This window comes from Phyllostomus hastatus, unplaced genomic scaffold, assembly GCF_019186645.2.
Source record: "Phyllostomus hastatus isolate PE091 unplaced genomic scaffold, TTU_PhHast_1.1 phas_scaffold_39, whole genome shotgun sequence".
In the NCBI taxonomy this organism is placed as follows: Eukaryota; Metazoa; Chordata; class Mammalia; order Chiroptera; family Phyllostomidae; genus Phyllostomus; species Phyllostomus hastatus.
In genome coordinates, this window is record NW_025334028.1 from 33,373,330 (window position 1) to 33,389,091 (window position 15,762).

The window sequence follows — 15,762 nt, forward strand, 5'->3', positions numbered from 1 at the left end:
TTGGTCTTGGTGAAATAAACATAACACAAACCTCAAGGGTTCCCCCCACCCAGGGAGTTTGGTTGGGAAAAAAAGGGGTGTTTAAAAATACCTAGAATGTTTTAATTTTATATTTTATCAAGTAATAGTAATAAAGTACCTAATATATAGATGCCCATTCATCATTCATTCACTTTCCAGATCAAATTCAAGTTTCTAAAGAAAGTGATTTATAAGAAGAGAAGACTGTTATCAAGAATTCAGCCCTGGCTGGTGTAGCTCAGTGGACTCAGTGCTGGCCTGCAGACCAAAACACTGTCAGTTAGATGCCCAGTCAGGGCACACACCTAGGTTGTGGGCCAGGTCCCCAGCTGGGAGCTTGCAAGAGAGAACAAATTGATGTTTCTCTCCCTCTTTCTCTCTCTCCCACTCTCTAAAAAATAATAAAATATGCTTTTTTAAGAATTTTTGTAGGAGTTCATTATGATGTAAGGCTATGGGTGTAGAATTGAAATACAAAAATATTGCCAGGAGAGATTAAATTTGAGGCTGTATGATTGGCTAGATTGATTGTTAATTAGGTCAATTATCTAAGAGATAACAGAATTACCTCTTGGCTGGTATAATTTGGTCTGTGAAGCAACCACAGGAACTCCACTGCAAGTTAGGTGGTCAAAGATATTCAGAAAGCAACCTCTCCTGAGGGCCACAACACTTTTCCTTCTGCATATCTTAAGTCTTCCATCCTGGCTTGGGAGAAAATAAACCAGAAACTCCCGCAACACTGTATACTGGCAACAGACTAAAGTCAGCTAAGATTGCATACCACAATTTTTAAAAATGATGTAAGAGTACATATTCTAAGAAAAAGTAATTTATATTAGTGAAATGTCTAAAATAAGCACACTTATAAGTAGATTATCAGAGAATAAGTGAAACTACCAAGTGAGCCCTCATAGTGTGCCAGGGGCCCTCCTTAACTCTCCTTCAGGGCGGTTGCCATGGTTTATAAAAGGTGGGGTGGCCTTGGTGCTGACTGTAGAGAACAAGAGCCCCAGCTGATATGTCACAAGCACCTAGAAAGACCTTCTGGATAGGTCTGTCCCATATGTAAATTAGGCAGTCATTATTCAAAACTGAGAGGAGTATGCACCTTTTTTCCTGTTCCAATTTAATCTTTGTTGTATTTTTTAGAGGAGTACAAATTTTTAAAAATTATAATAGTATATATGGAATCACATTTTCCCTGCCTTACATGACACTTCAAGGAATGGCTGTACAATTTTTCATCATATCCTTTACATAGCAAGTAAATAGCTGAGGCAAATCCCACGATCTGTAGCCTACAAATGAAAGAAACCTTAGTTCTCTAAAGACAGACCCAGAGGCCATCATCTACTCAGGTGTCTCATCTGACACCTAGGACTCTCCCCTAATTTCCTTTCTCACACACCCCTATATTATTAACTCAGCCTTAGGGTCTGATTGCTATTATCTTCTAAACACATGCCACATCTTACCAGCGCCGAGTCATCTCCTAAACATGCATGGATATCAGGGACTGAGGGTCTTTGCAACTTCTCTGCTGCTAATCCATACTCCACAGTGCTAACCAAAGTAATTTTTAAATGCTAAAACTGTTCCTGTCATATCTTTGCCTAAAATCTTCAAGTGGTATTCTATCATCTTCAGGATAAAGTCTAATTTCCAGAGCGCAGTATAACAGATACCTTAAGAAACTCTACCCCCCATCACACCTGTACGTAATTTCGTGCTTTTCCCCAAATGTGCTATGCTCCCTCCCCTTCCTTCCTTTCAAAACTATTAACTAGGCAACATCTTTTATGTGTTTCACATACATGAATAAACAAAACAAAGATTCTGTCTTTTTGGATCTTACGTTTTTATGGTAGGTAGATGGTTAACAGATGATAGATCATAGAAAGACAACTGACAGGCAAGTAGGTAAATAATTAATATATAGCTAACTAGACAGGTGATTGATATAGGTAGGTAAATGTAGGCAGATAATGGATGGATGGTAGGTTATCGATAGAGATGTTTGACAGACAGGGAGATGGGCTGATAGATAGGAATATAGTAGACAGGTAAGTGCTGGGGTTATGACAGCAATGGATACAAATGAATCAGGGAGGGGAAGAGTAGGGATCATGTCTCAAGTTACATGGTGCTTTACCATTCTATTTGGGTGGTCAGAGAATACCTCACAAAAGCAGTCACACCTGAGCAGAGACCTAACGAAGGTAAGGAAACCAACAGTGTATGTATATCAGGAAAGAACATTCTAGGCAGAAAAACAGATAATGTAAAGGCCTTACAGGAGTCAGGTACCTGCGTGCTCAAAACCACCCAGGACACCAGTGTAGTTGCAGAGGACAGGTAACATGAAAGACGAGATCAAGGAGGAATGGAAGCCAGAACATGCACACGGCAGGTCCATGTGGGAATGAGATTCTTATTCTGAGAGTGATGGGAGCTGATGGGATGCTTGAGCAGAGGAGGGTTGCCAACTGATGTGTTTAGGAACTCACAGTGCTGTGAACCTCCTCAGAGACCACCCTACACACTAACACTTGCCCTTCAGTTCGCTGGCCTGGTTCTTCCTTAGATTGTGAACTCCTAGGGCAAGGGGAGGCTGTGTCTTATTTTCTCTAGAGCTCTCCAGCACCAAGCAGATCAGGAAGAAAACTTCATCACACTCCTTTGGGAGCTGGAAGCGAGGGGCTGAGCTAGTCTTTGACCTTAGGCCTAGAACCCAAAATTCAGCCACAGGGAAGGGGTGATCTCAACAACTGGGCAGAAAGGGCAATCAGTGAGAGGAATCCAGAAATATGTAGAGGAAACGGGACAGGTAGCCTGGGGAGATGCCCCCAGGAAACAAAGCCACCAGGTCAGGAGCTTGTTAGAACTGTGCAGCCTGGATGCAGGGAGAGGGAGGAAGTACCAAGTGCTCCTGTCCCAGTGTGGAGCTCTCACTGGAAAGGGACTAACAGTAACTGCAGCTTTTCTTCACTGCTCCTCCACCTCACAGTGATGTGGGTGAGGAATTAATGGTGATTCTAAAGTAGGGCTTAAGGTGGGCTGGACCCAGATGGATCTAGTTTCCTTTGCAGAGGACTACGTTGGCCATATTTCTACTGACTAGTGAAAATAATCCCTGAAGTTGCCCTTGATTCTTGTCCTCAGCCCATACCTTCCCATACTGCACTGCTCTCCCACATCCTCTCTTCCACCCTAGAACGTGCACAGTTCGGTGCACAGGACAGTGATGTGCACAGGTGAGCTGACACGTACCTGAGGCCAAGGATTCACCATCAGTGCTGTGTTAACCTCTCACAGACTTCTACTGTCTGACCATCTGTCCTACCTACCACCTAAATAACTAGGAAGATTTGCAAAATACAGTGTACCTTATCAAAGGCCACATAAACATTGGGATTTATCATCTCCACCCTCATTGTCAGTAAAGACAGATAATCTGGGAAATAGACTTCCTGGGATTTAATTTCTATCTAAATTTTAAAAATTAACAGAGAGTTAAACGTTAGAAATGGATGCAAGATAAAAATCTTTGTGGTAAGAGATCAGATGACAGGGAAGACAGAACTAGATTTGCATCCTATTTTGATGAGCTACTCACTGCAGTAACATTAATAATCACATTCCTTCTTAAACTTCCATTTTCTCATCTAGAAAATGAAAAAAAAGAGCATGGGACTGGCTTCTGTGAGAGCTGACAATACTGATGATGGTAAGCACGTGTCTTCCTGTCTGGTCTACAGGTGTGTCTACTGTATGTGAGACTATGTGTATGTGTCTACTCTATGTGGGACTCTGGGTCTCTACATGTGTATCTACACATGGGTCTACTATATGTAGGAGTCTGTGTGTGTGACTACATGTGTCTACTATATGTGGGACTATGTGTGTATCTACATGTGTGTGCCTACATGTGTATACACATATATAAAACACTAGCAGCAGTTATCAAGGTGAAGGAGTTAGTGCAAAGGTTTCATAGTACGCTGACAGCACACCTTGCATGCCTCTTCCCTTCTAACTGTCTAAAAGGAGCCTCTGAGGCATCTAAATGGCTAAGACGGGTTCTTGATATGTGCTAGGTGTTAAAACACCTTTGAAAATCAGAAGGTGGGTTTGGGAACAAACTTCTGCCTTCATTCCATCCCCACGTATTGACCTGGGCATCAAGACCTCTTCAGAGAGGCTGAGAAAACAGGAAGAGAAGCAGTGAGGCTGCTTCTCTTGGGCTTTCCTAGTTTCTTGAGTTCTTTCTTCTTGCTTGTGCAGATAATTACTCCTGATGCCATAAAATCTGTCTTACCACTTCATTTCCTCTAGAAAGGAGAATAGGACCAGAAAGTCAGGCAGACAGCTCCCTAGAGGTAATGGCGGTGGTTTATAAGCCCACATCAATGGAAAGATTCATGAAACATGGACCTGCCCAACCCTGGTATGAACTGGCTGAGCTATGCCTTTGCATAACCTCAGCTTCCTCTTCTGCCACATGAAACAGTAATAAGCATTTCACCCATTTGTTATAAAAACTTAAGTGAGATGATGTCTGTGAAAGTACTTTACCAACTATAAAGTGATATACAAATATTACAATATTTATAATATTATAATTCAGATCATTACCATCAGCAATCCACACATGCCCTGAACCGGCGTCCCAGCAAAAACACATACTGATAGTTTTCATCTAACAATTGTAGTTAGGGAACTAGGTATAAACAACTTTAATCTAGATGTTGGGGTGAGGGAGAAAGAATCTCTCAAAAGGTGCTTAAAATAGTAATCACAAAACAAGTTTTCTGATGCTAAATTAATAGATAAATTCAAGCTAGCCACACCGAGGTAATGATTACAATTAAAATGGAATTACCGAGATAGCACTCTTGTAGACAGCATCATAAAACACAAAATAACACAGAATATACAAAATTTTAAGGATTTTGATTCTTTTTTGAAAATTGTACTTAAGAAATTACTGAGGTTGAAAGTGGAGAAAAAATTATACTAGTAACCAACATCATTAAAATGATAACCAAACTGCTGAACAGTGATACCTCAAAATATAAACTTTGGACCATGAGAAGTTACTATTTTTTTAACTATCAAATTCTACATAGTAAACAACACTATCTTTAAAAATGTGAGAGCAGTCACTATTTACTGAGTTTGAATGTGTTTAGAAATAACATCTGTGTTTGAGGGGGGAGGCCATCACCTGTGCATCACACAACGAATCATGAGAACGTTTAGATGTATGTACTTCTGCCTCCTGTTCAGGGAGCTGCTCCAGACAGGTGCCCACGCAATTGTTTCACTGCCAGCACTGCAGAGCAGGGCAGTAGTGACCTCACGTCCACACTGGTGCCTTACCTGACCGATAGCGCTCATCTCGTGACCCTGAGGACCTTCGGCGGTGATAGCGAGAGGAAGAGGAAGGAGTAACTGGAGCCCGGCGTTCTGGCGGCAAAGCTTGATCCACCCCTGAGTCAAGGGAAAGAGCAAAGTAAGGTGAGGTTTTACTTGGCAACTGGACTTGACTTACTTTGGAGAGCAAATCAGTTGGTAGAATAAAGCCCTGACTCACTGCATTCCCACAGCCGAGCTAGAGCTCATACGGGAGTGGGCATGGGGGCCAGGTTGTGGTGGACGATGACCAGCAGAGGGAGAAGCATCCAAGGCATGGCAAGACTCCTGTCCACACTACAGCCGTTAGAAACAGGCTCCTGAATATCACAAACCTGTAGTGCTTCCTGGGAAGAGATGCAAACTAAGCCACAAGCAACCTCTGAAATCTTTAGAGTTTAGGCAAAAAAAATAAAAGAAAGAAAATGGAGCCCAATGCACAGAATCAATTAATGATCTTTATTTAATAAACAAAAAGAAAGTTGTGAAAAAACACTCGAGAATATTAAAAATTACATTTATCATTAAGCTAAAGAAAACTTTAAAATAAATCTTATAGGATATTTTAACAATATAATTCAGGTAACTAGGATTGGGCATAAACTTCTATCTTCGTTCATTCAAAATTTCAAACTCTTTGGATTCTTACTCCATTTGAAGCTAAATGGTTGAACAAATTGTATTTCAATATTGCTTTGATGCATTACCGAAAATGTTAACATGGTTAAAAATGATTCAGTGGGTGCTGGTCAAACACTGACCTAAATCGAGCAATCACAGTATCTCTTATACTTCAGAACTAGAGCAGTAAAAGCACGATCTAGAGAAAAGTAAGCATTCTATGGGGAAATTTAATCATTACAGTTCAGATATGAAGAAATTCTGAGCACTGACCATTAACATTAATTGCTACTTTTTCAGAAAAGGACCAGCATATTTGATAGGAAGTAAACCAGAGACAGCAATTTTAACAAGACAGTGTGTAGTCCCTGGTTCTCCATGATGGTTCCAGGAGAGTCATCTGTCCCTGGGTTTAATATTCCTCTAGTGGTGATTTCTGCACTTTGATTTCTGATGGCATGTTTGTGGGTCCACACAGGAGGTTAGCTAGATTAGAATTGTGAAAGATACCTCGGCTGTGGCCACATGTGAGGTCGGTAGCAAGCACACTGACATCATTAATTAACAGTTCTTGGCAACTGGAATATTCACAGCTACCAGATTTCTTTCAGTTACTATCTACAAACAATCATTTAAAATGATCTTTTTCAAAAACACTTATTTTTTTTATCAAACAGATGCACGGAATTTATCAAATGTACAGAATTTTTAAATGATCATTTTAAAAATTACTCTAGTTTTATGAAACATGCATGAAAATCAGAGTACTATTAAGTATTATTACAGTTACCTTGCGTTTACATTGGCATTTATACACATGGACTCATAATTGTACTGAACTACCCATTTTAGACAGTACGCAGACTCTGTACATAGCCGTGGCCCTCACCATATCATCCCTAGGATTATGAGTTGGTAGTATGCTACAAATACCTTCCTATTTTACTTTTTTTTTGGTTATCCTTCAGTTAATATTTGTATCTTCCTGTTCCATTATCTTGGTTTTCAATGTACCTACTGCTAATCCTTTCAAAAATATCCAAAAGCGCTGAAAAACTCTTTCCAGTTCTTTTCTCCCCTGTGGTCAAACACTGACAATCTGGTGACAGTGTTTCAGTTCAGTTTCCTTTTCCTTGAAGAGCCCCCTCTTGGAATCCCCTCCTGCTCTCACACTGGCTGCTTGGCCCAGGCTTGCTGCATAACTGCCATATTACAAGTCAGAATTTTAAGTAAAATTTTCTGTAACTCTGAAAATTTATTTGTATAAATATATTTGAAAATTATTTGCATCCATTGCCTTTCATGTCAGCTACTGTTGCTGAGATGTTAAATGCCATTCTGAAGTTATAATCGTTATGTAAAACCTGTTTGTTTTTCTCTCTTCTGTCAACTTCTACAATTTCTTCTTTATTACCATTAAAGGAGTGGCAAGCAGTGTTTTCTTCCTGTGGCAGTGGCACCAGGTCTATTCCCAGCGGGTCTTTTATCTGGGCTGGTCCATCTGTCCAGAGATGAGGCCCGTGGTCTCCTGTCTTGTGACCAAACACAGGAATGTTTCCCATTCGGGGCTGGACTCGTCTTTCCCTCCAGAATGCACGCTCTGATTCAGCACCTGTGGGGTCAGTCCTGCTTGGTGTCCCTAAACCTGGAGGCTCCTAGTCCATTTTTCCAGAGAACAAACCCCTCTGGGGAGTAGAGAGGATGTGGATCACCTGCTTCCTAGATGCCATGCTTCCCCCAATCTGAGGTTTCATCAACACCTTCATTTGCTGCCCCCTTCCCCCTGTGCTGGGCTGATCGAGGTGTCTTACACATCATGGAAACCTGTCACTGTTTCTTCCCTTCTCCTGTCCTGTGGTTTTACACTTTAACTGGTTACTGACATCTTAGGGCAGTTTTGGAAAGAATAGCTAAATGGGTAGCTGGAAGCAGCTGCAGTTACACAGTGGCAGATTCGGATATGTATTTAATGTTTCACTTTCATTCTCAGTACTGCTACCTTCCTCATTTATTCAAACAGGCTTCCTGGGTCTACTTTCAACCTTTGACCCCTTCTGGGCCCCTAGGAGGCTGTGTCCATCCTCTGAGACATGCACAAATCCCAGCACTCACATACTTGGGCCAGCGGTAGGACTAGCCTATGTGTGGACCCCACACATCCGTTCCCAGATAGCTAATATGCAGCAAACACGTCAATACTTATTCTCATCGACTGGAATACAGAGTTTAAAAAAACACAGTTTTAAAAACAAATAAATAAATTCAACAAAAGATTAGCTTTAACAGGTTATTAGCAATGGGACATTAAAACAAAGTATTGGTGTGCATATTTGAATTATTACTTTGTATCTGACTTGATTGTGAATGAAATTTGAGGTGGCTTAAAGGTATGTCCTAACAACAAAAAGCCAACAGTCAAATATGCAATCCAAAGTAGAACTCAACCTGTCACCACAGGAGGACCCAGAGGCAGTGACAGAGGTGTCCTTCCGGTGATCTATCTTAAGGATTTGACCAATGACGCTGCTAAAATGGGTGTCTTCTTGGTAACACTAACACGTGAATAATTAGTCAAACACAATCATACCTCAGAATTCAGCAGTCTTGGGGTCTCATGTTCATACACAATTGAGAACTACCTCTCAGAGTAGCTGTAGGCCGACCAGACTGTCTACAACAGACACAGGCCAAGAAAGGCCCCAGGGAAGGTGAGGCGTCTGTCCCGAGGGAGGTGGGGTAACTGTCCAAGAACACAGGAATCCAGGGACAAAGATTAGTTCCCTTCAGGGGACAATGTGATAAAAATCAAGACCAGACCCTTTCTCCCCCATTTAAAGAGCACCAAGTGCCGGGCACTGGCCTGGCTTAGCATCCCTTTTGAATAGAGGGGAGCAGCACCAGCAACCTCGTAGCGCTCTGGAGACGGACGTCCCGGCTGGCTGCCGTCACCACCTGTGACCCAGGGCCTCAGCTTACCATCTTTACACAGAATGGAGAAGAACTGCGAACACTTTACTGCACTGGCCTAAGCACTTTACATTTACGAATTTATTTCATTTGTTAGCATAGCCACATGAGATATGTGCTGTTACCTGTGCCATTTTACTGATGAGGAAACATAGGCCCAAACTGGGGTTGGAACTCAGTCAGTGTCACTCTCTAGCAGCATTTAAATACTTGCTCCCAACGGCCCTTTCTTTTGAGATGGGCATCCCCTCCCAGGGCTTCTAGGTACCCTGTTGTCAGAGTGACAAGGTGGCCTCACTGTCCCAACCCCCAAAGAGGCCTGATACCTGGGACAGAGGCCATGTGTTTAGTGCTACACTCCCAGTACAGAAATTACTTGTTACATGAGCAAAATCTAGCTGGTCCCTTGATGCCACAAAGAAGTGTTTTTGTGACCTCAATGCAAAACTATTTGTTCAACACCCATTTTATGAGGAAAGATGTAAACTGGCACAACTTCATTGTTGCCCAGGAGTGAACTCAGGGCAGCTGAGAGCTGTCATCTGACACGAGGTGTGTCCATCAGATCCTTACTTGGGAGAGTGGCGGGAGAAGGTGACTTCTGTCCCATTATCTGTCCCCCGCCTCAGCCGAACACTTCCCCTATCCCACAGGGCAGGCTCAGGAAACACTTTTGACCCAGTAAGGGATACTTTCAAGGTCTGCGCAGAGGCTGCAGTGCTTCAGTTTAAATATGACAATGTCAGGGAGACTTCTGTTTTTCCTCTAGAATTAAAATGGAACTATAAAAACTATTCCAAATCAGAGGAAGGTGACTCAAGGAGCACAGAGAAAAGAGGAAACAGAAGGACAGCACAGGTTCAAAAGGACCCCATCCCTCTGCTGAGCTCCCAGCTGCCCAGGACAGCCAACTTCTTCTACCAGGGGCATTCCACCTCTCCTGGCCGCAAACATCCACATCCCGTGAGTCCTCGTCTCCTTATTCCACACCTTATCCCCACGGTCAGAGAAGCCATCAGGCCTCGTGCTGGCCTGCCTGGAGCCTTCACAGTCAGGTGGCACCTCTGCTCCTTCTCTAGTCCCCAGGGCTCCTGCAGCGTGCCCCCCGCCCCGCCCCCCGTCTGCCCTGCTTCAACCTACGCAGGGATCTGCTCGTCTCACTTCCCTCTGTCTTGTCAACCAGAAAACAAAGCCTAGATTTGTCCACCTAGACTTCAGTCTCCCCCCAGCATAACACCTACCAGCAGCTCAGCCACGTCGCCCACTCAGACCTCCAGGTCTGGTCCAGTAGAAACAGTCACTGTTTCCGAGTTCTGACCTGTCCTATCACACTCTCTCCTCTGAACACTCTGTCCCTTGAGACGTGAAAATCTTGTTCAAGCCCAAAGAAAGACAAAGCAGAGAAATAAGCCACTTTTTATTAGAACTTCAATCGGTTATTTCCAACACATGATTAAGAGAGGATTCTCCAAAGAAAATTCCTAACACCATAGTTCTGTCCCTAAACAACTCATCAGTTTCAGGTTATTAAAAAAAAATACAGTCCCTTTATTAATTATGAAGAACTAGACACCAGAAGAAATCACAGTCATCACCACACTGTCCTAAGGATAAGGGGACAGTCATTGTTGTGCTGACACAGTGCTGGGCACAGGCCAGGGGACCTGCAGTACAGACTTGTGGTTATTCAGGATGTTAAATGTTCTGGAAAAAGTCAGGATTTCTAAATTCAGATAGCGAGAGAATACACTGAAAATCTAGGTTTCTCAGCATACTTTTTAAAAAGATTTTATTCACTTATTTTCAGAGACAGGAGAAGGGAGGGAGAAAGAGAGGGAGAGAAACATCAATGAGTGGTTGCCTCTTGCACGCTGCCTATTGGTGACCTGGCCTGCAACCCAGCCATGTGCCCTGACTGGGAAGCGAACCAGTGACCCTTCGGTTTGCAGGCCAGTGCTCAATCCACCGAGCCACGCCAGCCAGGGCAGCATATTTTTTAAAGAAATCATGAAGCGTAAGTGGACAATAATGTGAATGAGAATGCATGTGGGATTTAACACTAGAAGAACTGCATCCAAATTCTGGTCTGTTCTTACTAATCATGGAACTGGACACACCACTCAGCCTCTAAATGTCGGGTCCCATGATGCTATGGGCACAGATGTGGACGTGATCCCAGGGTGCTCGCAAAAACTCGAGCACCTCCTGGTTGCTTCCCTGTGTCATGTTCATGGAGCCTCCCAGGTGACCTGGCCTTTAGAACTTGGTGAAGCTGCTGGAGAATTTTCCATGCTTCAAGTCTGCACAAAAATGATTTCTAAGCCTTGGCTGGTGTAGCTCAGTGGATTGAGCGTGGGCTGCAAACCAAAGCATCACAGGTTTGATTCCCAGTCAGGGCACATGCCTGGGTTGCAGGCCATGGCCCCCAGCAACTGCACATTGATGTTTCTCTCTCTCTCTCTTTCTCTCTCCCTTCCCTCTCTAAAAATAAATAAATCTTTTAAAAAATGATTTCTAAACTGTCCCATTCTTAGTACCTGATTATACTCTTCCTCAGCGGCACTTACTTCTAAACCAGGTGAAATCAAACACTTTGCCAGACGTAAACACTATAACTTTTGTGCATGCTGATTAAGAATTCACTATGTTTGCTTTGTGTTAGCACAGATGACAACACTACAAAACAGGACTTTCACTATAAGTAACCTGTAACCCAACCATACTAGCTTAATTATTCATCACTGTCATTGTTGCTTCTTATCTCGTCCTTCGTTAACATAAATCTCTGCCATAAATCAGTACAAATTTGCTAACCACTTTTCTATTAAAACATATTAACTTGATCATTAACTCATGACTTGGAAACACGTAGAAGACCTGGAGCTTCAGAAAGTTTGACAAGAGCCCTCCGTATGCCGTGAGTACATTTGTTCCTGATTCTACTGTCAACACTGGGTCTGCGCTTGTCGGGCAGGGAGGGCACCTTTAGAAGGCAGTGAGTGTCTGTGGTCAGGACTGAGGTGTCAAGTTTCTGCATCTTTCTTACAGCTCACAGGCATGAGGCAGTTCCACAGAGGGCACCATTCTCACTGAACAGTGGTCGCTAGCCCCAAACTCTCCAGAGGCCTCACACGGAAACAGCCCAGATGTGCTCCCTTTAACTACTGACATTGGGGGTGAGGGCCCTGACTGGTTAAATGTCACTAAAAATAACAGGACATTCACATGATCGAACCATAGCTGCCTGTGATAAAAGAAGAATACTTCGTAGCCCACTGAGAGCAGCAAATTGTGAGTCAAGATCATGACCATTGTGTACCGGGGACACAGGTATTTACTTTTTGCTGATGGTTCATTTCCAGTTGGAATTCAATATGGGAAAAATTCATGCTAAGCCACAGACAAGCAACACCAATTTAAATACTTGCATTTCTCCTGTTCTGGAACTTAACCTTGTCTCCTACATCCCAACCACCATGAAAAAAATGGCACAGAGTACCTCCTGGATCACACCCCCCCGACCTCCAGGACAGGCCATGTGACCCCTGATGCCCAGGTCAGGATGAGCAAATACGACGTCCGTGCCCAGGGAGATTGTGGACCTGGTGGCAGAATGAAAATAGGGACCAAACTGTGCCCAGCACCAGGGAAGCCCAGAGCTGTTAACTTAATGTGAAGAGTCAGAGAGACTGACCACGGCTCAGGAAGGCAGCAGTGCAGCCAGCCTCACTTCCTGAAAAACACCACAACGGCACGTATCTCAGGTTTATACCCTTAAACCCAAGGTGACAAAGTTCTTCGTGTCATATGAGACCAAAGTGCAAATTCACAAACACTGAATTTGCCGCTGACAGGCCACTTCCTCTTCACCCCCTAGCCAGAGAACCTGTGGCGAGGATTGGAGGCGGCTTCCTGAGGTCCCCCCATAGGAACAGGATTACAGAGCCCCGGGGATCCCCAGTAACAGCACTGAACACCAGGATTTCTCAAGCTGAACTCCAAACTTAGTTAAGAAAATAAAATTCAGCTGATTGAATGTGCAGAGGTCCAAACCATATTATCCTTTAACTGTCCACATACAGAAACAGTGATCAGCACTTGATGTACCATTTGCCACTTAAAGTGATCCAAATGAGAAATCAAAATACAACAGTGGTTTCAGAGAAGAGCTGCCTGAGGCAGTAAAGGTCCATTTGCTGATGTATTTGGGGCATGGCCAGACTAACACTTGGCATCCGCCCCTTGGGCCAGCTCTCTGTGCTCCCCTGTTCCCTCAGTCAGGTAAGCACACTTGCCTCGCTACTCACTGGGGGACACACTGCAAGGGGATTGCTCAGGCAGTAACTCCCACTACCCACAGTTGTACAGGGGGGCCGGGGCTCTGCCAGCTGCTCTGCCAGGTGCAGACATAGTTCCAGGTTCATCTGCCCAGTTCATCCTTCAACAAATGCCTGCTGAATGCCCACTGCTGTGGAAAGGAGATGAGGGACCGACTGTGGGATGGGATGGGGTGTAATCACTAAATATTCAGGCACAACCATTCGCCTACAGTACTGTAAGTATTTCAGAAGTGAGATGTCATGAAGATTGGGACTGGAAGGCCTGTCCTAACCTGAGGGACCATGAAGGAATCTGTGTAGAAGCAACACTTGAACTGAGAGTTAAACGATGCAGGTGCTAGTGGAGGGCGCAGCATGTGCAGAATGGCACAAATGAACATCAGAGGAGCATGAAGGTTCAAAGAGCTGAGAAAAGGCCAGGCTGCCGTGTGCAAGGCCCTCTGACACACTTGAGCTTCAACTCCACACAGGGCCATCTGTCATCTCCAGCGGAAACAAAGGCAGAAAAATTTACCCTGACCAGGCTCTCCCTTCTCTAAGGCTGCTCCCGGGGATCAGCTCCCCACAGCCAGCTCCCAGGGGATAGGAAGGACAGAGACAGACTTGCCCTCCCATCACCTTACCCAAGTCGCCAACACTGCCACAACTACTTGGTCATGGCAAATCCCTGCAACTAGGGACAAAGCCGTCTGGCTGTTGAAATAACCTCAAGCTGGGCCTAAGGAAGACTAAATCTACATAAATCTCTCACCACTGAGGAGCATTTGATGGACAATCATGTAGAAAGCTGAATCTAGCTAATACACATGCTATAAGAAGGGGGGGATCATGTCTGGGCAAGAAAAGTTTCACTGTTTATGGTAAGAGTGGAATTTTACTACTTCATACCAGGGCTCTGTCCTGAAAACAGTGAAGACTCAATTGTAAAATTTGTCACTGTGTGAAGATATTCCTGAAAAGAAATTTTAATTTCTGTGTTCACAAGTTGTATCAGATTTAGAGAATAAAAGATGATTTTGAAAAAGATACTACATAGCCAAAAACTGTAAGAGAACTCATACCAAAAGTGAGTTGTCCTAAATATTTTATTCTCTTACTTTAAAATATTTTATTTATTTATTCTTAGAGAGAGGGAAAGGGAGGGAGAAAGTGAGGGAGAGAAACATGGATATGTGAGGGAATCATAAATTCGTTGTCTCTCACACGTCCCCAACTGGGGACCTGGCCCACAACCTAGGCATGTGCCCTGACTGGGAACTGTATCACCGTCCTTTTGGTTTGAGGAGTGACGTCCAAGCTGCTGAGCCACGTCAGTCAGGGCCTAAATCATATCATCTTTTTGAAAATGATTTCCAATATATTCTTTCTGACCCTTTCCATATTTGTGTGTATGTGTGTGTATAAAATTATACATATAAAATAAATAAAATAAATTCTATAAACACACACACACACACACACTTTTCATTTTTCTTTCCAGATTTTGGCATAACTTTTCTCATCTAGATTTAGGTAAGCATTCAATATCATGCTCACTGATGCACTGTGTCTTCCAGGACAGCCCAAGTCACACAAGATATTCTGTGACAGTCACTCACTTCTGAGCAGAAAACCATGAAACTACCTGCTCCCCGAACACCTTCCCTGAAACGGGCTTGGCAGCTCCAATCTGAGCTACTGATTTTTGCTGAACTCGCCTGAACAAGCTATTCATAATCATGTGTCCCAAAAAACAATGTGGAGATAGTTTTAGAATATATTTTGGAGAAGTCTTAGAATTTTCTCCAATAAATAAAAATTATGTAAAAGAAAAAAGAAAAGTTAACATAAACCTCTTCTAGGAAAGTGTATAACAGAATAAGGGCAACTGAAACAGAAAACATGACATTTTGCAAAGATCCTAAAGCAAAAGAATTATTTCTAAGACTGAGCTTGAAAGAATTCCCTGATTCAGAATCACATGCTCTCCTCACTGCTTCCCAGAGACAAAGTTTTGTGTGAGAGTGTCCACCCAGGGGAATTTCTCAAAAACAAAGATTATCAGTAAAAATGCAAAACTCTCTGGGCCTCCAGTTACCAGTCCTGAAATCCCGAACCAGTCCTCTCCTTCCCAGTGGGAACGGGGTGGCCCCCAAGGCCCGCTGAGCAGCGGCCCCATGCAGGCTCTCTCTTCCTCGCAATTCAGTCAGGTGGGTGAGACTCGCGTAATTGTGAAAGAGCCTCTCAGCTAACACTTGACTGTGCCGCCCACTCACCAACTTTCCATCCTCCCCACAAGCACATTTATTGTATCTGTCAGCAAGTGGCTCAGAGGGGACCCAAAGAAACCGCAGTGGGGTGACCAGGCTGGGTGCCACTTCAGAGATCCTGGGGGCCGATTACAACATTAAATTTT

The 15,762-nt window shown here is 43.5% G+C and overlaps 1 protein-coding gene across 13 annotated transcripts in view; it reads right to left on the minus strand.

The window, feature by feature from the left end:
* The window catches only part of DIP2C (disco interacting protein 2 homolog C), a 446,223-nt gene that overhangs the window by 201,954 nt on the left and 228,507 nt on the right, over window positions 1–15,762 (minus strand). For all 13 annotated transcript variants that reach the window (XM_045820044.1, XM_045820049.1, XM_045820039.1 and 10 more), the window contains one exon: window positions 5,407–5,517. In XM_045820044.1, the coding sequence (XP_045676000.1) occupies window positions 5,407–5,517 (111 nt within the window). The remainder of the gene's footprint in view (window positions 1–5,406; window positions 5,518–15,762) is intronic.